This window comes from Lutra lutra, chromosome 1 (assembly GCF_902655055.1).
Source record: "Lutra lutra chromosome 1, mLutLut1.2, whole genome shotgun sequence".
NCBI lineage: Eukaryota > Metazoa > Chordata > Mammalia > Carnivora > Mustelidae > Lutra > Lutra lutra.
In genome coordinates, this window is record NC_062278.1 from 138,323,574 (window position 1) to 138,348,295 (window position 24,722).

The 24,722-nt window shown below is 37.4% G+C and overlaps 2 protein-coding genes across 2 annotated transcripts in view; one reads left to right on the forward strand and one right to left on the reverse strand.

Annotated features, from left to right (window-relative positions):
* The window catches only part of KCNH8 (potassium voltage-gated channel subfamily H member 8), a 385,143-nt gene that overhangs the window by 171,895 nt on the left and 188,526 nt on the right, over positions 1–24,722 (forward strand). The gene's annotated exons all lie outside the window — the stretch shown is intronic.
* On the reverse strand, positions 5,231–5,840 carry LOC125104881 (ATP synthase subunit d, mitochondrial-like). The gene has a single exon (XM_047737774.1). It carries the CDS (start codon positions 5,795–5,797, stop codon positions 5,312–5,314), a length of 486 nt encoding a protein of 161 aa, XP_047593730.1. The 5' UTR covers positions 5,798–5,840; the 3' UTR covers positions 5,231–5,311.

Below are 24,722 nucleotides of genomic sequence, written 5' to 3' on the forward strand. Positions count from 1 at the left end.
TGAAATTAAGAGGTTCTTATGGTTTGTCTACCTCCCCGGTCCCATCTTGTTTCATTTTTCCCTCCCTTCCCTTCCCCCCACAACCCCCTGCCCTGCCTCTCAAATTCCTCATATCAGAGAGATCATATGATAATTGTCTTTCTCTAATTTACTTATTTTGCTCAGTATAATACCCTCCAGTTCCATCCACATCGTTGCAAATGGCAAGACTTCGTTTCTTTTGATGGCTGTGTAGTATTCCACTGTATATATATACACCACATCTTCTTTATCCATTCATCTGTCCATGGACTTCTAGGTTCTTTCCATAGTTCCTGCCCCAATCCTTTTTACCATTCTCATTTCTTATTTAGAGTCCTTATTATTCAATATGAGGTCCAAGGACCTGATATGTCAACATCACCCTTTGAGAAATGCAGAATCTCAGGCCCTGTAGCACCCTCTGAATCAGAATCTTTATTTTAATAAGATCCCCGGATGAGTCCCCTGTGCATCCGAATTTGAGAAGACTTGTGCCAGACACATTACCTAGAAAGGCCTTCTGTGACCACCCTGTCTGAAGGAGCCCATCTTCAGCCACTCTGTTACATCAGTTTCTTCGTAGTCTTCCTAGCATTGACTGTGATCCGAAACAACCTTTTTCACAGGCTAGTTTCTTTGTAATAGTTCTGTACTCTATTAAAATTTAGTTTTTGGGGCACCCGGGTGGCTCAGTCAGTTAAGCGTCTGCTGTTGGCTCAGGTCATGATCCCAGGGTCCTGGGATCAAGTCCTACATCGGGCTCCTTGCTCAGTGGGAGTCTACTTCTCCCTCTCACTCTCCTTCTGGGCTCTCCCTCCTCCCTCCCTCCCTCTCTCTCTCTCTCTCAAATAAATAAATAAATACAATCTTAAGAAAAAAATTTAGTTTTCATCAGGGAACCGGCTCTGCTTCTCTCCTGCGTCACATCCCCAACACGTGTAGTGTGAGTGTCTAATACTCAGTAAGTTCTCCAGAAATATTTGAGGGATGAATAGATGAATAAATGAATGTAGAAATGATGTCCAGTTTAGCAAGTTTTATTATTCAGAGAGAGAAAACAACATAGCCTTCTTGCTTTTTCAGAACCATCAGATCATAAGTACCAAAGCTGCACATCTCAGGTGTACATTCTGATGAATAGATTGCTTGGCTCTGTTGTGCTTGATTTAAGTCAAAGACAATTTAACTTGTGTTTACCCAAGTTCATGCCCTCTCAGAATGTGTTCTCACTGCTAGTGTTGAATGGCCCTTTCACTTCACATAGAATGCTATTGGTCGATTTCCTGTTCTTCTGAGTTTTCTGTTTATCTTTCAGTTTCTGGGAATCGCAATTTGGTCAATATTCTAAGATTACTAAAGGCGTTTAAAAAGAAGGCATTTTGAAAAAATATATGTACATATTCTCCAAAACATTAAGCCACTGATCAGATATTAATTACATCTGAGATGATTTTTGTATACTTTGAATTTCCATTTTCAATGTGGAACATTGTAATAATGTTCCCTTCACTTTCTGAAATATCTTGCCTGCTTTTTTGTTTGTTTGTTTGCATAATGGAAGAAACATATGCAAAAATCCTAATAGAGAGCAGTTGTTTAATGGGAGAACTGTTGTAAAAATTGCCACTTTTTCTGAGGACACTGACTTCTGCCTCCAGGAGATCTATACCAACTCTTTGTCAAAACTGTGGTGAAATAAGAAATGAAGAGCCCAGGCAGATGCTTAAAGTGATTAAAGAAACTTTATCTCATCTATATTATCTATATTAAAAGAAAAACGTCCTTTGGGTTTTCTATACATTTTCACTATCATCATTTCCTTAAAGGCAAATAGTGAAAGCCAGGATTTATCAACTAAGTTGCCTTTAGAGACCATGGGATAATAAGATGAATGAAATCTTGTGAAAGACTATGGTGGAGACTGAGGCCTAATACACATGGCAGGCTTCACAGAGTCATTCCATTTTAAAGAAAAATATTAAATATTTTATAACCAATTAAAACATACCTGTGGACTGAATTTTTTCTTGTAACTGTCATCCTTGGACAAAGCATTATGAAATTAATAACTTATTAGTCTGATTCTTCTAAAAAGTATTATAGTTTTATTACTTCAAGAAGGGAGACATGATTTTAACCATTTTGGGAGCTGAATTTAACATTAAAACCCTTTTGCCATTGAATGACCAACTAATTGAGACTCTAGACAAATGGGTATTAAAAAGATTAATGAATTCAGGCTGAGAATTTTAAAAAGTCATATAACTGGACCTTCTCTGGCTGGATATATGCATTCTTAGTGATATTCTCTATATCCAACAGAATTCACCTGGTCATTTGTATTAGGGAATGTTCCCAATTCAGGGATTATAGTTGTCATACTACTGTCATGAATGATATGGTACAATTACTTTGGACAAGCTGGAAGCCATAGGACAGAAAGATCTGCAAGTTTCTGTGTCTCTGGCCTCAGCCTCTTATGGAGAGGCATACTTGGGACAGGCAGGATATCATGGGTTTGCGCTGCAGAGGGTGAAGGTGTGGGAGTGGTTTCCCATTTGGCATTTTGTTTTATATGGGTTAGTGTGGTGATGGCTTTGCCAATGTGAGAAAAACAGACTGTTGAGAGTCAAGAGCTTTGGTGCCAGCCTTTCAGAGAAGTGGTGGGAAACATGGGATACCCTGAGGAGGAGGTCCTGGGTCCCTAGTTTCAGGGGATTTGAGTTTAGCTTCTGCCTCTTACATCAGTAAAAATCAGCGGTCCATCCCAGCTAGCTTGTTTGCAGACAAGGAGAATGTCTGGGAACCCCACTGAGCAATCCTACTTGTCTCCACAATGGGCTTCCCCCAAATTCCATGAGGCTTTGAGTGTATTTATTTGACACATTTTGTGGGGAATGATTTGGCTCAGGGAGAACATAGACATTTCACTAGATAAATGTCTACTGAAATGTTCATCTAATTGCTTCAATTTCTTGAAATTATATGGTAACTCAATTTTATTTAATCTACTTTAAAAATACATCTTTCAGTTCTTGAGAAAAATATGTACAGACTCAATGTGGAGAATCAAAATTTTTTGCCTAAGTATTAGCATTTCATAGCAAACATTCATATTAATGTTGATGCAAGATGGGAGGTGAAATGAATATTTACTAGCTAGAAAGCTGCTAAAATGACTGATTATACTGAGGAGAAACTTTGGAAGTTACAAATGGTGCTTATGAGCTTATTGGTCTGTGCTTTTGTTTCTTTATTGTGTTCCTTTTCCCCTCCTAGACTCTGAGCTGTGTGAAGGCAAGGGCCATGTCTGATTCATTTTTGAGTGAATTTAACCAGAATGGAGGTTAAGGTGGGCACATGAAAAACTAAACTAAATGGCCTTGAGAGATAAACTTGTGGCTATTTGGAATCAGTTTAGAATGACTTCTTAAAATTTATTTATTGAAAGAGAGTTTCTGAGCTAGGGAAAGTCCAGCAATAATCTAAGATTTAGTAGGCAAATGGGGGTTTTTAAGCATATGGGAGGTCATAGGTAACAAAGTAAAATAAAGTAGAAAAGAGGCAGAGATAACAAAAGTATTGAAAAGGAAAATAGCAGCTTCTAATGATCAATGAAGAAAATCAGTGATCATTTATAAAAAGGAGAAAATGGGATATTCCAGATATATCTGACACAAAATGTATTATTTATTAATATGACCCGAGTGACAAGATTAGTAAATAGGCATACTAGGTGGAACATGAAAGCACGCACATTACATTATCGCACAGTATGAGAGACACATCTGTTGGGGGGTTGATCTCTCAAGAAAGTGGTTTAGAGGAATGTGATCACTAAGAAAGGTACTCAGGAGCATCCAAAGGAAGGTGTGATACCCAGCAGAGAAGGGCAGGATACAGCAAAGCTGAGTCACATTGGAGCATGGTATTAAGAAGTAACCATTAGAATGGCTAAATGTTATGATTTTGGTTGACTTCTCAAGTACCTACTCTCTCATGTGTTGAGGGTGCCATAGTGTGAGCTGAGATGAGTCATTAAGTGATGGAGCCCAAATGGGACTCCAGCTGTATTTCACCTTGCAATAGAATTTCAGCAAAACCTGAATGATAGATTAATGAAATTACAAGGTTAACAGATTATTTAACAACTTATTTATATACATTACATCATAAGGACAAACCATACCATGAGATCATGACTTTTTGAATAAATAGTCTAGCTTTGTATTGAAAAGGGAGGTTGGTTAAATTAAGGTTAAAATGAAAATTACTCCTAATAATGTTCTGTCATTACCTTCTGTGAAGGAATAGAACTTTAGATAAGCCCAAAGCTTATCTCCTGAGGATATGGTGCCCTGGAAAACTGACTTGCAATGGTCTTGTCTAACTGCAAAGTCCCTGGGGAAATGCTGGCTACCAGTGAATAGGAAAGGACTATAGGGTATCCAAAAATTCTCACATAACCAAAACAAAAAATAAAAACAAAACCAAAACAACAACCAAAAAAACCCCCACAGAAAACCAGGAACATGGTGAATGAAGGGAGTTTCTCAAAGTCTTGACAGACTCTCCTCCTCAATTAGATCAGGTCATGGCAGCCATGGGGCAACATGAGAACCTGAAACTCAAGAATGCTTATCGATATGCACAGAAGTACTGCTCGCTGGTCGTTTTACTTTGTGCTGTCATTTCTAGATTTGTGGGTAGTTGTATCCATTAGTTACATTAAAAAAGGCATGTATTTGATGGTGTCTTTTCATAGACAGTATATCTTTCACATATTTTTGAGATGAAAACAATCCATCATTGTGGTATATAGTTGAATTCCTATGATTATAAAAACAATAAATTGTAAATTTAGGAGGAACTGATGAACTAGAGAGAAATCCTAATACAGAATACCTAAAATTGCTGCATTAAAGAAAGAAATTTACAATATGGCTGTGCTGGTGGTACAGTAAGGGAAAGAATTAGATTTGAGGAGCAAAAGGAAAAGGTGGTATGTTGGAGTTGGTGCGAGAAAAAAGACAAAGCCAAGGTCCTGAGCGGAGTGAGAGATCAGATTGCAGACAGCAGCATAAATCTAGAACAACCAAAAGATGGCATTGAGAATGTCACCTGTGGTGGGGGGTGAGGGACCCCAAAGAAGAAGACTTGTTTACTGAAAGCTTGGATCTGGGTAAAGCATGAAAAAAGAAAAAGAACATTTTTTTTTTTTTCCATATCCATTATTTTTAATGTCCAGCTTTTATAATACGAGGGCCAGAGCGCTCTCCCCACCTCAAGTTTATAAGTTTTCGATTGGCTTGTGAGGCCAGTAGGGATACTTCTTCTTGTCTAATTTGGTTTCTGGGAAGGCTTCATTCAGGTCCTCAATGGTCATCTGATCAAACGGAATTATGTTCCTTAGCTTCTCCAGCTGTTTTTCGTATTCCACAATCCTAGCCTTTGAGAGAGACAAAAACTCAGCACAACTTTTCACATCTTCTTTTTCTTCAGCGTCCACCTGAACAGTGTATTTATCCTCTGGCACAGGAATCTTCAGGGCATTGAACTTCTTCTCAAAGTCATCTACCAAGCCAGCCTTCGCCACATTGGCCTTATAGTAAGCCCAGTCGATAGCAGGGGGTTTCTCAGGGAGAGTAGCCAACTTGGAGGTAAGCATCTCATTCCAAGATTTCAGGGAGTTAGCAATGGCCTTCTGGTTTCGGGGTATGATCTCCCCAAAAGCTACCCAATCAATGGTTTTTAGAGCAAGTTTTCGCCCAGCCATCTTGAGATCCTTCACCGACCCCGGCCGCCCAGAGTCCACAGCAGCAAGGGAAAAAGAACATTTTTTATAGATAAATTCCTGAACACAGTATCACACTTACTTAGATTTGGGACTGAATTTGTAATATCTGCTGGATATTGAGTAAACCTAGTTGAAAATTTTATTCAAAGTAATTGTGGTCCATGGGGTTACCAGGCACACAAATCTTCTCCAGTTGGGTATTTCTAATTGCAGTTCTAAAAGAATCCTCAGAGACAAAGTTCCAAGGAACATGAGCCTACAGTGGAAACTCATCATGAACATGAGTCATCAGTAAAATAAGAAATCACAAAATTGAGTCTTCAAGCCTGTAGATATTGAAATTATCAGATAAGAATTTAAGTATGCTTAATTTATTTAAAGAAAATCCAAGAGGACTATAAAATATGATGGAGGGACAAAGACTATCAAAATAACACATGTATTTGAAGAAACAAATAGAACTTTTGTAAATAATAAAGATAATTATTAAAAATAAACTCAATGAATAGGATGGCCAGATGGTTAGTCACAGAATAAGAAAGAAATCAGTGCATCAGAAGAGGAAAAAATCCAATGTATACAACATATTACACATGAAAAAAAAAGTCAAGAGAAATAGTGGTTAGAGTAAAAAGACCTAAAATATGTGGACCTTTAGAAACAAGAAGAGAACAGTGGATAATAAACTATTAAGGATTTTTCTAAATTAATGCAATTCAATATTCAGATTTAGGAAGCCCAACAAATCTGAACAGAATAAATATAAAGAAATCAAACAAAGAAATGTCACCGTGAAACTAAATACTAGATGCAAAGAGAAGATCTTAAAAGCAGGCTTAGAGAAATGACTTTATCTGCAAATGGAAACCAATCTGACTGGCAACTCTCCTTTCAACCCAATAAAAGTCTGAAGAGAATTCAACACTGTTTTCAAACTGTTGATAAGAATCAGTGTCAAACTAGAATGTTTTATCCACTTGAACTCTTGAAAAAAAATGGAGATAACAGAAACTTTAGCCAAAAACATAGATCATTCGCTAACAGCAAAACTTTCCTATTAGAAACCCTAGTGTTAGAAATGAACAAGAGGAAATGACAGCAGATACAGCAGAGATGAAGGAGGTAATATAATTTTTAAAAAACTTCATGCCAATAATTTTTCAAAATTAGATGAAATGGAAATTTGTAGAAACATTTTTAAAAATTGACTCAAGAAGAGAAAATAAATTTTAATTATCTTGAATTAAACATATCAAATCACTTGCTTAAATATTTTCCCTATAAGTATTAAACTCAAATGATCTTGTGGATGAGTATTCCCAAACATTTAACAAACACATAAGCTTAATCTTCAACAAATTCTTTCAGGGTATAGAAAATTTCTATCATCTTACTACTAAAACCAGCTAAGGACAGATTGCAAAGCTTGGGAAAGACAATGACAAGCTAATCTTACCATAAATGTAGATGCAAAGATTCCAAATAAAAACAAACTGAATCCAACAATGAGAAAAAGCAATAATACGTTCTGAACAAGTTGAATTTATCACAGCAAAGGAAGTTTCAACATTAGAAAGTCTATTAATAAATCTACCATATTAAGTGATTAAAGGAGACAGTATGATAAGGAGTTCCACCACAGTACACATTAAAAATATTTTTGTAGAGTTCATGGCAAAAGTACAAATAAGGGAATCGTCTGTTTTTTGAGCAAAGTTATGTCTACCAAAACATTAAAAAAATAGCCAATATAATAATTAATTGAAACCCCAAAAGTATTTCCTCTAAAAATCAGGATCAATGCTTTCTGCCCGTGGACGCCGCCGAGTAAGCATCGTTAAAGTCTCCCCTCCCACCGCCGTCATGTCTAAGTCAGAGTCTCCCAAAGAGCCTGAATAGCTGCGGAAGCTCTTCATTGGAGGTCTGAGCTTTGAAACAACCGATGAAAGTCTGAGGAGCCATTTTGAGCAATGGGGAGCACTTACGGACTGTGTGGTAATGAGAGACCCAAACACCAAGTGCTCCAGAGGCTTTGGGTTTGTCACATATGCCACTTGTGGAGGAGGTGGATGCAGCCATGAATACAAGGCTACACAAGGTGGATGGAAGAGTTGTGGAACCAAAGAGGGCTGTCTCAAGAGAAGATTCCTATGATTGTATATGTTATAGTAAACAAAAAAGATTATTAGCAAAAAATATGCCTGAACCTAGGAAGAAAATTTTGTCCTTATTGAAAGATATTAAAGAATATCTAAATAAATATCTAAAAATGTTCAGTAAAATATTTATGCATCAATCAAATTTTAATATCACAAAAACATCAGCTAACCCATAATGGATGGATGGATCCAGTGAAATTCCAGTGAAAATCCTGAATCTAAACAAGATTTTTTTTCTTTTCATTTTTCTTGTTTGTATTTTTTATGGAATCCAGCAAGGTGACTTTACAATTTGTATGAAATAACAGAATTGCAAAAATAGCTGACAGTTCTGACAATGATGACCTAAATAGGGAAGCACATATCAGTATTTATAGTGAACTTAATGTATAATACAGTGTTGTAGACAAACATATCAATTAAAAAACAAAACAATGGGGGCACCTGGGTGGCTCAGTGGGTTAAGCCACTGCCTTCGGCTCAGGTCATGATCTCAGGGTCCTGTGATCGAGTCCCGCATCGGGCTCTCTGATCAGCAGAGAGCCTGCTTCCCTCTCTCTCTCTCTGCCTGCCTCTGCCTACTTGTGATCTCTCTCTGTCAGAAAATTAAATAAAAATCTTTAAAAAATAAAAAAATTAAACAAACAAACAAACAAACAAACAAATAAAACAAACGAATGGCAGAATAGGGGGTCCAGAACCATACATGTACATATGTGAAAACCTGATACATGACAGAGCTTACATTGTATGCTAATGTCGAAAATGTGGACTATTTAATAAAATGAGCCTGGAAATATTAAACATCCATTTATAAATAAAATATTTGGGTTCCTATCTCACATGATAGACAGAAATCAATTCAAAGAGATTTAAGCAAATTTTTTTAAAGAAAGAAATATAGGTAAATCATCTCTACTGACTGCTGTAGTGAAGGTTTTCTTAAACTTGATACTAAAAATATAACATATTTGATGACATTAAACTTGGAACTCTTATTTATTAAAAAGACAATGCAGTAAGAACCAAAAGGTGAATGATCACTAAGTTGACAAATGCCAGTGGGAAAACTTAATGGTGGAATAGCTAGACCTGGAAACCACCTGGGTACGTGATACAAGGGTCATTTATCTAAAAGATAGAAGAAGTTAGATCACTCGAGATACTTGGCAGAGGACTTGAATTATTTTCTAATGACAGAATATGATGAAAGCTCCCATGAATGCTGCAACAAGGTCTCAACAGTGGGCAAAGATGCAGATAAAAAGGCTACCAGTGATCAATACATCAGATATTCGAGAAGCTCAGTTGTGTCCCTCAAGCCAGTCCTCCACACATGAGAGAAGAGCGCTTCTCCATGTAATCTGAATGTGTGCAGAGGTCCCCCTCACTTAGGGAAGTAGCAGTCTTTCTCTTCATGTAATCCATTTTACAGTTTGACTCAGACAACTGTGGAGTATAGCATCCTCAGACTGAATGCAGTCCTCTCTTAACCATTCTTGGCTCCCCTGGGCTAACACAGCTTTAGTCAAAGGACTTTCCTGCACTTTGTATTGCCAGACAGTAACAAGGGCCTGTTACTCAGGTATCTTTGAGAGGCAGAGATATACGATTGGTATACAATGTATGTTCTGCCATAGGTCTATAGACCAATTATAGGTCCATCTTTCAAAAGTCTGGAGAAGAAACTTGCAATCCCCTAAAAACAGGTTAATAATTAGTATCAAGAATATATAAGGAAGGGGGGCGCCTGGGTGGCTCAGTGGGTTAAGCCTCTGCCTTCAGCTCAGGTCATGATCCCAGGGTCCTGGGATCGAGCCCCGCATCGGGCTCTCTGCTCCGCAGGGAGCCTGCCTCCACCTCTCTCTCTCTGCCTGCCTCTCTGCCTACTTGTGATCTCTGTCTGTCAAATAAATAAATAAAATCTTAAAAAAAAAACAAACAATATGTAAGGAAGGGTGCCTGGGTCACTCAGTCATTTAAGCATCTGACTGGTTCAGGTCATGATCTTGGGGTCCTGGGATAAAGCCCCCAGGTCAGGCTCCCCACTCAGTGGGGTATATAATTGTCTCTTTCCCTCTGTCCCTCCCCCCACTCATGTGCTCCCTCTCTCTCTCAAATAAATAAACAAAATCTTTTTTAAAAAGCTTATATAAGGAATTCCTACAAATAAAAATACAACTCGATATAAAAAAATGTCAATAGACATACGTCAAAGGATATGAAACATGAATTGGTCATAAACATATCAAAAGACTCAACCCAATTACTAATCAGGAAAGTTAAAATTAAAATCAAAGAGATAGACTTTCAAACCAATCCTATTGGCAAAAATGAGCACAGAACACAACTGGCTGTTTTACTTATCGGATTCTAATTAAGCCATTAAAAAAAAAAGAATGAAATCTTGCCATTTGCGAGAATGTGAATGGAGCTAGAGTGTATTGTGCTAACTGGAATAAATCAGTCAAAGAAAGACAAATATGTGATTTCATTCATATGTAGAATTTAAGAAACAAAACAAATAAGCAAAGGGGAAAAAAGGAGAGAGGAAAATCGAAATACAGACTCTTAACTATAAAGAACAAACTGATGGTTACCAGAGGGTAGGCGGGTGGAGGGTGGGTGAAACAGGTGATGGGGTCAAGGCAGGTACTTGTGATGAGCACCAGGTTTGTATAGAATTGTTGAATCACTGTTTTGTACATCTGAAACTAATATTACATGTATGGTAACTAACTGGAATTTACATAAAAACAGCAACAACAGAAGACTCATTGAAAGATAGCTATAATGATGCTAAATAAAAAAAAAATAGGGGAGATTCGTTCAGTTTATTACCTTAGATAATTTTGACATGCTAACAGTGGCTGAAATTTGTGGGTAAAATATGACATTATTCTAGTAAAGAAGCAGGAAAGGCATTCACCATTCCAGCTAAGTAGACATGACTTAATTTTAGTGGCTAATGTATCCCTCAAAATTTCCCTTCTTGTCTGTTCATTTAATAAGGGAATATAGTTTTTCACTTCTAAGTTAGATATTATTAACTTCACATTTAAAAATAAACCTTAATGTGAATATATATGTCAGTGTTTATTATTTTAATCTAATGTTTCCCAAAGAGTAATAGAAATCATGAATATCGCTGGTAGTACACAGCAATTTCAAAGGACACCCAAACACTTCTTAAAGGAAAACATTATACCATACTAACATATAGATTAGAGAATGTAATCGGTGCACAGGTATTATTAAAATGGTCTAAATACAAATAAGTGAGTTGTTTGGAATTAAGTGTTTTAAAAATATGTGCAAATATTACATAAGTATGACAAAGTCAGGAAAATAATAGTTAAATGAGGGTAATTTGGGACACATTCATCAATTACAGGAAGACTCGCTACAGGGTAGGAAAGGTGATGAACACAGAGAATGGAAACACGGAGTTAACTTCTAAAGCACTCCTCCAGCTATTGATTTGTTTACTGGTAACTCACTGGGAAATGTATGTTCCCACACTGGGGCATTTTTGTCATGCAGCTGTGTTTGATTTCTGTAGTTTAGAAAACAAAAAGCATACTCTTACCATAGGAATTCTGGACTTGTGGGTACTCATAAATATTTACAAATTAAGTTTTAAGGGTGTTTAAGAGTAGAGATTATATAAATTTTTTACATTTTGTGGGGGAAAAAAAATTAAATAATCCAGTGACTCTTTTATGAGAATCCTGGGAAAAGATTTCCTTTAGGTCAGGATAGGAAATTTGAAAATTTATTTATAGCTACTATAATTATTATATTCAACCATATTTGCCTCCTTTTAATTGAGCTAGTAACTTAATAATAATATTTAATAATATTAATAAATTAATAATATCAAATTTTTAGCTCTTTTGAGCTTCATTTTGTTCTTTTCTACCCTTTGCCTAAATTCTTTTTACTTTGAAAAACCTTCCTAATCTATAATTTTGTAAGTTGCCTTAAATGTTTTTTGGACTAAAAATGATATCTAACATTACTGAATGGTTACCATCAGCCAGCTGTACTTCTAAATGCTTTTCATATACTTTTAAACTTAATCTTGTCAACAACTCCATAGAAGAGGTGATATTATCATCAGTGTGTTTAAAAGTTAAGTAGGATGCCCATGGTCACAAAGCGGGTAAGCAGGCAAGGTAAGGACTCAAACCCACACCTTCATTAGCTTCAGAGATTGAGGTTCTATAATTTCTACATTAGAGGGTTTCTACATCATGTTATCAAGGAATATGTAACTATTGTATCCATTATAAAAATGTCACATATTCTGGGGCACCTGGGTGGCTCAGTGGGTTAAAGAGTCTGCCTTTGGCTCAGGTCATGATCTCAGGGTCCTGGGATCGAGCCCCACGTCAGGCTCTCTGCTCAGCGGGGAGCCTGCCCCCACCCCCGCCTATCTCTCTGCCTACTTGTGATCTCTGTCAAATCAATCAATCAATCAATAAAATCTTTTAAAAAAGTCACATATTCATGAAAAAAATGAGGAAAATACAGAAAAAAACTGAAGAATTACATGATTCCTAGAGTCATTATACAAACAAAATCCTCTTGCATTCTTTCATAATGCGTCCATTCCTTTTTCTATGTAAATTTCAGTACATGTTTTTAAAGCAATATTCCCATTCTATAATAATACTCACTTCCAGGCAATGTTTACCTAGAACTTCATTCCTTCCTATTGAAGTTAAAGATCATTTTATCATGCTTGGATCCTTTAAGAAGGAAGAGAACTAAAACTGAAAGGCCTGCTTCAATAAGGTACTTTTACCCACCAATTATCCCATTAAATTTTCTCAGAAAAAGCACTTAAAAATGTGAAAATGAATGAGTATTGCTTTATATGCTTTAGGGCCATTAGAAAATCATGTAATTCTTCTCTTCTGAACAAACTGCGTGTTTTTCTGCTTACTACTTAGGTTCTCCTTATCCCCAACCCTGTAATCATATTTGCCATTTTCCTTTAAGCCCTTTTGGAGTTCATTCTACTCCTTTTGAGCCTAGAACAGTACATACTAATGCATATTATAGCTCATCAATACTGAGTTTAATAAAAGGATAACTTCTAAGTGCCTGTATTTTATGTGTTCCACCCCATCAGGATGGCTGTTAAAGATAGTTTTGACTATCACTCAGTTCGTGAGCCACCATGATCCTTGAGATAATGTCTATCTTTCAATCTATACTCAGTCATTTGTATCATCCTATAATTGCAAAATCTGTAATAACTCCTTCCATACTGACCTTCAATCTGCTAGTTTCTCGTCACTTAAGAATATATCAGCTTTCAAGATACACATACAGTCGTTTACCTATCTCCCTCTCCTTTCTGGGATTAGTGCAGCCAGAAAGCGTGGATGATGAATATTTCTATTTACTATACACTACGGCCTGCAAATAAAAACTTAAGAAGTTCCAGAGGCAGAGCGAAGTCTACATCAAGAAACTGGCTGGTTAAATGTATGTAGTTCCAAAATGTCACGAAAATGACAGTGAAAAAAGATACTTTAACAAAAGACATAAACCTAGAGGTCAAAAATAATAGCAACAACATTTTAGAAACTGAAAAGCAAATTGATGAGTACAAACTGACTGAATGGATCTGGGAAACCTAAATCCTAACCAGTAGTGCCGGAAGGTCAGAAGCAAGGTGATTTCCACTCTTGCGCCTTCCAAAAGCCCAAGAAGAGTTCCCTTTGAAAGCGACAATAACTGTAAAGCTAAAACACAAAAGTTCTTTGAAAGCATTTTAAGAAGCAGCTAAATCCACAGATTTCTTCCCTTACTTTGTGCAACCAGAGAACTGCCCTTCCCAAACTATCAAGTTCTGGGAGAGAAGCAAGTATTAGTGGGATCTTGGTGAGAAGGAGAGAAAGGAAGATAGAGCAGAAGACTTTGGGTTCTGGTCTGGTCACAAGATGACCTTTCAGAACTGTTCTGAGTTGGAGGAAGGGCCTGGACACTCACACTCACCAATCGCTGTGGACAGACTGTGCCCACAAATAGTGATGGTCATCGGCAAATGAGCCTGTTCGACCATGGGCACTTCCAACAACTGGAAAATAGATCTTCTGGTCTTGAAGGCACAGCACACTCTAATAGGTGTCCAATACACTTCCCCACTCTTTCTGAAAATGTGAGACTTGTCCTTTTGTGAGGGTGAGATTGAAGGTCTCTGGACCGAAGAAAATGGACACATTTGGGGTACAGGTGCAGTACTAAAAAAGGAGGAGATAAATGTGTACATCCCAAGTCCTGGGACCCCAGTCCACTTTCTCATCTTGGGTCCTAGAAGACTAGCAGCCCAGTCTATACACTATGTTGATAAGTGTTTGGAAGAATCTTTTCAAAACAATCTGGACAGCATAGGAAGAAAGCAAATCCTGAATGTAGGATTTGCTCATGGAAATGGCTTAGCCACATCACCCTATAACAAGTAACAAATTTGGCACATCTTTCTTATGTGCTTAGTTCTTCCATTCAGATTTTTCATGGTCTACTCTTAAATATGAGCAGATATGAAAAAGTACCTGGCCTTCGGCTGAAATCTTTTAATATGAAGGATATGAGCCAATATAAACACAGATGAAAAATCTACCTGGAGTAAGAAGAAACTCTTTAGGAATAACAAATATTAATAAAATATAAAATATTAATATTAAATATTGAATATTAAATTCAATATCTCTAGACACATAAGAATAGATACTAAATCTGTGAGATAAATATAGGATGAAGTAGGAAAAGAAGAAATTTTTAAAAAATTAAATTCCAAATTTTAAAAAAGTTCAGAAATTTAAAAAATAATGATTTTTAAAAAATTCAATAGAAATGTTGAAAGATCAAGTTGAGGAATCTTTCAGAAATTAGAGCAGACTGACAAAGATGTGGAAAATAGAAAAAAAAAGATTAGAGGACCATCTAGGACTGCACTGTCCTAGCATGTTCTGTGATGATGGAAATGTTCTGTTCCTGTGCTAATTCAGTATGTACTAGCTCCATGTGGCTATTTAATACTTGAAGTGGGGCTAGTGGGATTGAGGAACTGAATTTAAAAAATCTATTTAATTTCAATTAATTTAAATGTAAATGTGAGAAGCCACAGGAGTCTAGCTGCTGTGATATGGAACAGCACAGATCTAGGAGGTTAAGCAACTAGATCCAAAACAGTATCAAAGAAAAAGAGAGAGAGAAATAGGAAGAAAATGAAACTAGAGGGAAGGAATCTATTATTCAACTAGTACAAGTTTCTAGAACTGAAGGATGTGAATTTCCACACTGAAATTTCATAATACTCCAAACATAAAGATGATTCTTTTTGGCTTCCAGAAAAAAACGAAAAAGGGCAACATGCAAGGAATCAGAAGCCAGAATGATTTTGGACTTCTTAAAAGTTTTACCAGAAGCTAGAAAGCAGTAGAGCATTGCCTTAAAAATTGGAACCCTAGTGCACTGTTGGTGGGAATGCATAATAGTGTAGCCTAGAATTCAGGTGTGGAGGTTCTTCAAAAAATTAAAAATAAAATTATCATATGATCCAGCATTTTTATTTCTGGATATTTATCCAAAAGAATTGAAATCAGGATTGCCTCTGGGTTGGCTGAGTCAGTTAAGTGTCTGCCTTCAGCTCAGGTCATGATCCCAGAGTCCTGGGATTGAGCCTTGCATTGGGCTTCCTGCTCAGTGGGGATCTGCTTCTCCCTCTTCCTCTGCCACTTCCTCACCCTGTTCTCTCTTTCTCACTCTCTTTCTCAAATAAATAAAATCTTAAAAAAAAAGAAGAATTGAAATCAGAATCTCAAAGAGATATTAGCACTCCTGTGTTGACTGCTACACTATTCATAAGAGCCAAGATATAGAAACAACTTAAATGTCCACTGATGGATAAATGGATCTAAAAAATGTGGTATATACATAAAATGGAATATTATTTAGCCTTTAAAAAGAAGGAATTTCAGGGACGCCTGGGTGGCTCAGTTGGTTAAGCGGCTGCCTTCAGCTCAGGTCACGATCCCAGCGTCCTGGGATCGAGTCCCACATCGGGCTCCTTGCTTGTCAGGGAGCCTGCTTCTCCCTCTGCCTCTGCCTGCCATTCTGTCTGCCTGTGCTCGCTCTCTCTCCCTCTCTCTCTCTCTGACAAATAAATAAATAAAATCTTAAAAAAAAAAAAAAAAGAAGGAATTTCAGCTGTATGTGACAACCTGAATGAACATTGAGAACATTCTGCTGAGTGGAATAAGGCAGTCATAGAAGGTCAAATTCTGAATGATCCCACTTACATGAGATGTCTGAGTACATAAACTCAGGAAAGCAAAGAACAGAACGATGGTTGCCGGGGGCTAGGGCTGCTGCTAATCAACCAACCTAGAATCTATGTCCAGCCAATTGCCAATAAAATCAAGAGTGTATATATATATATATATATATATATATATATATATATAATTATGTATAATTATATATATATATATATACATATGTATATATATATATTTTTTCTCAGACATGAAAGGTCTCTGCTTTCCCTCTACGCACCTTTTCTGAGGAATCTACTAGAGGCTGTGATGCACCAAAATGAGGCAGTAAACCAAGAAAAACGAAGACATAAGATTTGGCAAATGAAGATGTAATCTGAGAGACTATATACTGTTTTCAGAATGATGGCTCAGGATGAGAGGTGTCTCCTGGGTTGAACGAGCCATCCTGCCTAGATCAGAGCAAGCAGAAGTCTCTGGGAGAAGTTTTCAAGATTAGTTATAATTCCACCTGCTGCATCAAACTTTATTGAGGGAAAATTCACATAATAATTGGTGAAGAGTTTAGATTTTTATTAGTGATAAATAGAAAACAAAACAAAACAAAATCCAGATAATTAACAACTCCAAAGAAAGAAAAAATTTGTGTAGAGAAGAAAAAATATTTATCATACACCAAATGACTCAACTGCCACAATATTGTGAACACTGAAGACTGATCTAACCAAAGTAACTATGTAACAATACTGGGAGGGAGGGGAGATGGGAAGAGGTTGTGTGTGCTTAGGGGATGGGATATAAAGGAATTAAATTCTCATCTTTTATACTCAGAAATAAGTCAGTAGTGCCTAGAACTGAAAAATCAAGAAAGTGGCAATATAGATATTAGAAGTGATTATTTTTTAAAAAAATAGCCAAAGACATGAAAAGTTTTGTTTCTGATACATGAAAAATTGGATGAGAGGATCTGGAAAGCTTTGTTTTTCTAAGAGCTGTTGGATTATTGACAGCCACATGCATGTGTAACTTTGATTTTATTAAAGAAAAAAATTAATGTTTAATTAACTGTACCAGGTGCACTCAGAAATTGTTAATCAACCTTCTGCTCCGTCAGCACTCATCCAAACCTGTCCTAATTTGTTGGTAAGTGATGAGAAATTTCCTGAAATCTTTGGAAAAACCTAAACAAAACAAAGTAAAACAAAAAGCACTAGCCTTTTTCTCCCCGTCAGGTACTTAAGTTGATGAGATGATGCTTAATAATTGAAAACAAACAAACAAACAAAAAACCTGTATTACTCAAAAGGGAAGAATGACTTTTGAAAGTTGTGCTTATATGAAGAGTCTGTGTGTGGGTCTCTGTTGGGTGCCGGTAGGCATGCTGGTGGGAGAGTTCAGCCTTTACTAAGGTATTCAACTTAGGTCTGACTCCAAAACCAGAAGGGGACACTTCATTCTAAAAAACAAGCCAAATCAGGACTGCATGGAGGCAGAGTGGAGAGCACAGAGGAAGCGCCCTGAGCCCCAGAGCCAGAATTGTTGCCCCATCTTCCTTACCCATAAAGTGAAGCAATATACGAGGTGTGAATAAGTGGCCCTTTGGGTTCATTGTGCCCATCAGGAGGTGCCATAGTTTGAGAATTAAATATTATAGATCATTTATGTCCTTCGGTTTTCAGCAAAAGGTCCATTTGTCAAGTGTCTCTTGGATCCACCAGGGGGAAAAGTGCTTCTGTAGTATTAGAAAACCTATTCTGTAAAGCCTGTAGATTTTCTAATACATAAAAACAGGGAATTTCCCCTCAATTTTTCTCAAATGATAATTAGAATTTATATGGTCTCATGCTAGCTGGCCTCCAACTGATCTTCACATGACAGCTTTAAGTGAGAATTTCTCCTATCTGACCTAAGGCCTGAGTGATCCCATTGCCTGATTAGAGTCTTGATCAATCGCCTTTCGGGAGAAGGGTCTTTCAAGGTCTGTCAGCTCAACAAAATAAAGCTTTGACTGATTCCACCATAATGTTTATATTTGGGTGAAGTCTAGAATGTCACATGAAATTCATTTCCGCTATGGGAGAATTTTTCAAATGATCAAAGAATCCACATATTTTCAGGAATTCCAATGAGCCCTACTTCAGTCTGCTTGGCCTACTCTAACAAAATTTCGTAGACTGGGTGGTTTAAACAATAGACATCTGATTCTCACAGTTTTAGAGGCTGGAAAATTTGAGATCAAGGTGCCAGCATGATCAGGTTCTGGTGACAGCCCTCTTGGGGGCTTGCACATGCTGCTTCTCACGGTGACTTTAATGGAAGGTGCAAGGATGGGAGAGCTCTGGTCTCTTCGTCTTTTCATAACCCACAAACTCATTACAGGGGCTACCCCCTCATGACCTCATCTAAACCTAATCACCTACCAAAGGCCTCACTTCATACCATCACATTGGAAGTTAGGGCTTCAACATATGAATTTGCAGGGGACACAAACATTCATTCCGTAACAAGCCCACACATAATGAGACCCTGAGAGTGTTGCCTTTGTTTATAAAAGAAGCTCAAGGTTTTGATCATGTTGGGTTTTCAGCCTCACCTGTGGTACGTGACAGGCAAATCGTGAAGATTTTCTGTTTATATTTCTACAGGGAGTTGTGGTCCTGCATTGGCCTTTGGGTAATTAAGTATCTCATCTCAAGGGGGTCCTGCAAGGACAAATTATCAACAAACCTCAAAGCACTATGCTAACTGCTAAAATCACTCATCTTCCCTCCTTCTCAGATCTCTTATCGCCTTTAGATAGAAATTACCCACACTAAGTAGTTTGTTAAGAAAGGTATAAATGATCACTCTTAGTTTGATTTCTTTGATAACTGAAACAGAAAAGTGATTTCAGAAGAAATGACATGAATTTGTCCCCCCTCTTCATTTGAAAAATAGGAGTCTTTAATTTCATAAACAGGCAGTGAAAGACATTTTTGTCTTCAAAGGACCAGTTCTAACTGATGAAAACAAAGCCAAATCAAACTATAAAAAGAAATATAACAATTTTCTCTCTATATGGAGTAACAGTATTATCAAGTCTGTTTTAAAGATGAGAAAAAATGGAAGATTCAAGTTATTGATTCACTGATTCTCAGTGATCTTTCTTCCTGAGATCCCCCAAACACAAGATTTAGACAGAAAATGCTTATTTAAAATAATATGTATATTTTTTATGCTATTGAATTGTCACAGACACAGTGCTGTGACACCAGATGCCCCACTGAAGGACTGAAGGTGGGTTCTAGAGGTGTTGCTATCTGACAGCCCTGAGCTGCTAGCTCCCTCCAGGGGTTACCCGACTGAAAGGACCTATCCAGGGAGGCAGCTCTTCCTGGGCAGCCCTCATCCAATGACTGGTCAATGGTACGGGAGAGTGAGTTTGAAGACCTAGTTCTATCCTGGTACTTGGGTTAATTCTGAAGGATACTCCCAGATCCAGAACTCCTCAGCTTTGTTGAGACTGTAGCACAACCCTACTTTTCCCTCTCTGTCCAGTCCTGTTTTGTTCCCTTCGAGGTAGATGTTGACCCTGAGGGCACTCCCAAATGATTCATCTGCCTAAATGCAATTCTCTGCTTCAGTCTGCTTCCTGGGGAACTTAACCCAATCTCTCTCCCTCTTCGTTCTCGTTCTCTCTCTCTCTCTCTCTCTGTCACACACACACACACAGCAAATTTGCCTTCCATTACCAAGAAACCAAGGATTAAATTAAATTCAAGGGAGCAAGGCAGACTGCCTTAATGTAAACTCCGGTGATGCTATCAAGCAAACAGTAATATGAGCAACAAGGTCAAACCTGGAAATAACACCAAATCACAACTCTTTTGGGTTCAAGTGGAATCAGAATGTGACAAGATTAAAATTTCATACTAGCCAAATGCTTCTTTTCTAATTTCTCTTTTAGCTTTGGCAAGCTTGGTTGTCTTTTGATTCAAATAACCTGAGCTCAGTGGTTTTCACACTTTTTCCATCTGTTAGCATTGTTCTGTCGCCACCCCCAGGAGGTCCAAGTGCAAGGGCTCCTGCTGTCAGAGACACTAATGAGAGTGAACCTGCACTTTTGTATAAATTACTAAAGGAGTGGGAAAAGGTGTCTGAAGAAGGGCATTATCAAACTTGACTGTGGAAACATTATTTGGAGGTTTAATGGTGTTTCATAAAGTCAGAAAGCACAAATTCTTACGTATACTGTTTTGAAGCTTAAGATCTAGCCAAAAATGCTACCCCTAAGTTCGTTCTCTTACATACCTATTCAGCAAGAATCATTAGACATCTAGAGACACATGGGTGAAAAAGGAAAATTCTTCCCTTGCATAAACCACTGTCTACTGGGGAGTGACACCAATAACTAAAATACATTGTTCTATATAGTAAAGCAGAGCTGCAGAAAAAGTCTTTTGAGAAAATGATGTTATTATTTTTGAGTAGGAATGGGAGAGGAAGGGAGGCATGAGGGGAAGGCTTCTCAAAGGAGATGACCTTTTCAGAAGAAAAATATTTGCATAAGATGGTGGAACATAAACCAAAACCAAGAGTCTTGTAACAAGCAGCCACAGCCTTCTTGGAAGCACTGAGTGTAATAATTGAGATAGAAACTGCGTGGAAATCTGGTGTCCATAGCCACAGTAGTGATGGCGTATGGCCATTTGCTTTGGCATGGGACTCAGTTTTGGGGGGGATTAAGTGTCTGCCCTACCCATAATCTGTTCACTTGGGGCTTGCTTATCGCTTTAACTAGCTTTTTGGATTTTTTTATGTGCAAGAAGCTCCTGGGAGGAAAGTATGGGGACTTTGTACCTTAGAACTGTTAAAATATGTGTGAGACAGGGCTATGACTCTTGTTTTCTAGCTTCTAGTAGAGTGCTTGCCACACAGTAGGCATGGATTTGAAAAGCAACAACCACCACCAACAATGTATTTTGGAATGTATGAGTGCACGAACAACCAACACACTGACTTTTAAGGCATAATGGGGCGAGAGAATTTTCCTTGTGTTCATTCTTTACCTAAGTAAAATTCCAGTCTTACTCTACATAAATAACTGTTATAAAGCTAGTTAATTGTATGGCTTTGATTGGTTAGAGTTTGACTACTTGTTAAAAAATAATGCCTTCTTGAACCTAAAGCAAATCATTATCTTTGTGAGATAGGTGCAGAATTCTTACCTTCAAGAAGATGCTGCCAAATCCTATCCATGGATGGATGGAAAATATCATGAAATGTCAATATAAAGAATGTCATTTTTGTGTTATTTATGGATTCTTATAACTTGGGAATCATAACAGCATTGCTTTTATGAAGTCTCTGAAGAGAGGCTATGAGAAAGGGGTTAGCAAGTCTGGATGAGATGAAAGCCATCAGGAAGGTAAGAGTCTCTTGAAGTGAGAATAATAACCCGCAGATCAACACATCCTTATTGACAAGATAGATTGCTGTTCTTGAGTTCAAAGGGGTCAGTTATTACAATCTGTTTCTTAATGGAGTAATTTTACAAATAAGTCGTGAACGTAAACATAGCATGGTGATGTCTTCATATAAAATTGTTTTTAGTAAGTGGCTTAAATAAAACGGGATTTATAATTGTTTCACAATAAAAGACCTATAGGGGCTCCTGGGTGGCTCAGTGGGTTAAAGCCTCTGCTTTCAGGTCATGATCCCAGGGCCCTGGGATAGAGCCCCGCATCTGACTCTCTGCTCAGCAGGGAGCCTGCTTCCCCTCCTTTCTCTGCCTGCCTCTCTGCCTACTTGTGATTTCTGTCTGTCAAATAAATAAATAAAATCTTTAAAAAAAAAAAAAAGGACCTATAAATCCAAGATGAAAAAAATGGATTTTTAAAAATTACGTTTTAGGAGGAACACAACCTGGGAGATTTACCCATGCCAACCTTTTTTAAAAACTCCTGGCAGTTAAGACCTTGTTACGATTTTCCTCTTCACTCTAGACTGATTGTTTAATCTACTGTGCCTTTTGCTCTTTCCACCATGACACTTTGTATCAACCAGAATGCCATCTTTCCCTGCTCTCCCTCACAAAATGACCCATCCTGTGCTATCGAGCACAGGTCCACCATATCTCCCACTGTTAATTCCTTTGTGAGTGTTCTCTCCTTCCTCTGATCTTTTAAATACTTACCATGTTTGCCTCTCATATCCAATAATAATAATAATCATGAGAGTTAATGTCAATTGAGTGGTTACCATGTGTCAGAAACTATTCTAAGCACTTATATGAGTTTCATCTCATTTAATTATCACAAAATGCCAGTGAGAAGATATTACTCTGTTTTTGTTTTTAGAGATGAATACATGAAAGTCCAATGAAGTTAAGTAATTTGCTTAAGGTCACATAGCTAGAAAGTGGTAGAGTAAAGAATTGAACCTATACAGTCTGGTTCCAGAGCCAAATTATTAGCCTCCCCACAATTTTGCCTGTCATCTGAACTTTTTGCATATTAGTTCTATTTTTAATCATTTTTATTGTGTGAATGTCCTGGACATTTTTTGGGCTCGTGTCCATCTTGTATTCATTTGCCCAATTCCTTGTGTTGTATTGGGAAGGAGGAGATCCTCTATTTTTCTATTCTCAGACCATAACTCTGGTGGAGCTTGCCCCATTCCTCTTAGATTGCAGGGGTAGTTTCTGACTCAGACTTGGCCAAGTTGAGCTGTATCATCCTCTGACACAAAAACTGAGGAGACACACAACCCCATCAAGGCCAAGAAATCACGAGATTCAGGCATATGTACTTTCTGCTAGATTTGAAACTGAGATAATGCAAATTCTTAGAGCCGTTCTGAGAACTAAGTCAATCCAGAGCCTGAACCAAAATTCCTTTCTTCTGCTCTTTATCTGAGTTGATTGGGATTTTCTAGATTTTTTCTTTTTTAAACTGGTCTAAGATCGCCAACTTCTTCCAGATTAAACAGTGATTTTTTTAAAAGTAAAGACTGACTTTCTCAAACTCCTTTCTGCACAGTGTTTTGTTTGTATTTAGATATCTTGCATAATATTAATTGAACCCATTTTGGAAATCAGCTGAATCCATATGCTAAACAAAAATTCATGCTAAATGTACTGCAAATTACATACAGACTTAGGTTTAACTTTGCTGTGAGTTAAACTTTTATCTATTTATTTGAAATCATACATTCAAAAATCTATGGATAAATTTATGGCATTGAAAAAAGCTAAATTACTTTCATTTTTATCCCTTCTATTTTTCCTTCTATTTCTTTCCTCTTTTCAAAACGTAAGGAAAACAGGGCTGTGTGACTGAATGGTTTGCTGCAGAAGATTCCATAACATGCTCTGGTGGAAGGAACACTGACTCAGAAATGGGAAATTTGGCCATCTCTAAGCCTGAGTAGGCCTTTAATACTGTGTTAGGCTTGGGCTTGAGTTTCCTCATCTATACTTTGAATGTACTAGATTATATCTCTTCTTGGCATTTACTTTGTTAAAAAGAATGTGAACTATCTCTATATGACATGTTTCTACACTTTGGTCCTTTCAAGGAAATCCTTCTGATTTTATCAGTAGCCAGTCAGAGCTTCTGGTCACGTGATATTAGTAAATATTATTCTAGCTAAAATGTAGATTAGGAAAGTATAATATAATTATGGCTCTAGGGGTATTATGATGATAAAAATTATTTGTCCTTGGTTTTATGCAATATTAAAATTAGCTCAAGGAACTTATTCTAATTTTACAGCTTTCATGGACCATAAAATTGAAACTGTGGAATAGCTGGGTGAGATGTTCTGGAAGATCCCTTCCAGCCCCCGCTTCCTGTGAAAAGACACAAGGCCACAACATGGAGTAAGCCTTGTATGGTACCTTGTGTGGTCAACATGGGGCCTCTTTCCCCTTGTTCTAGATACCTATTCTTTTGGTATTGGATAGGTTCTAGTGTCCAGGTTTTCCTGAAGACACTTGTCTTCCAGAACTGCTCTTGGTTACTTGGGCTTCATGAGGACATGCTGGCTTGTGAGCTGTTCTAGAGCCTCAGGAATAAGAGTGGTGGCCTTAAATGGAGAACCTATAGGTAGTTCAGGCCTCCAACTGTAGGCTGTGTTAAAGAGTTTGGTCTTTATTCTTCATTCTTTGATGGGCAACTCCTCTGGTAAGTCATACAATCAGAAGGGAGTTTGAAGTTTATGGTTGTCCGAGGGCAGCTTTCCTCTGTTTCATAATTTTATCTGGTGCAGGTCAGTTTGCTAACTCTGGGATATAGTAAATAGATCCCAAGAGTTATAGGTTCAAGTCGTATCTCTGCCACTAGCTAGCAGTGTTACCTTGGGTCAGGCATTTTGCTTCTCTCAATTGCAGTGTCTCTAGCTACTGTATAAAATAATTAGACTAGATAATTTCTTAGGTGTCTTTTATGACAAGAATCTGTAATTCTGTAG

Excerpts from the sequence above, each read along its gene's own strand:
- LOC125104881 (XM_047737774.1), bottom strand. The coding sequence starts at position 5,797 with ATGGCTGGGCGAAAACTTGCTCTAAAAACCATTGATTGGGTAGCTTTT.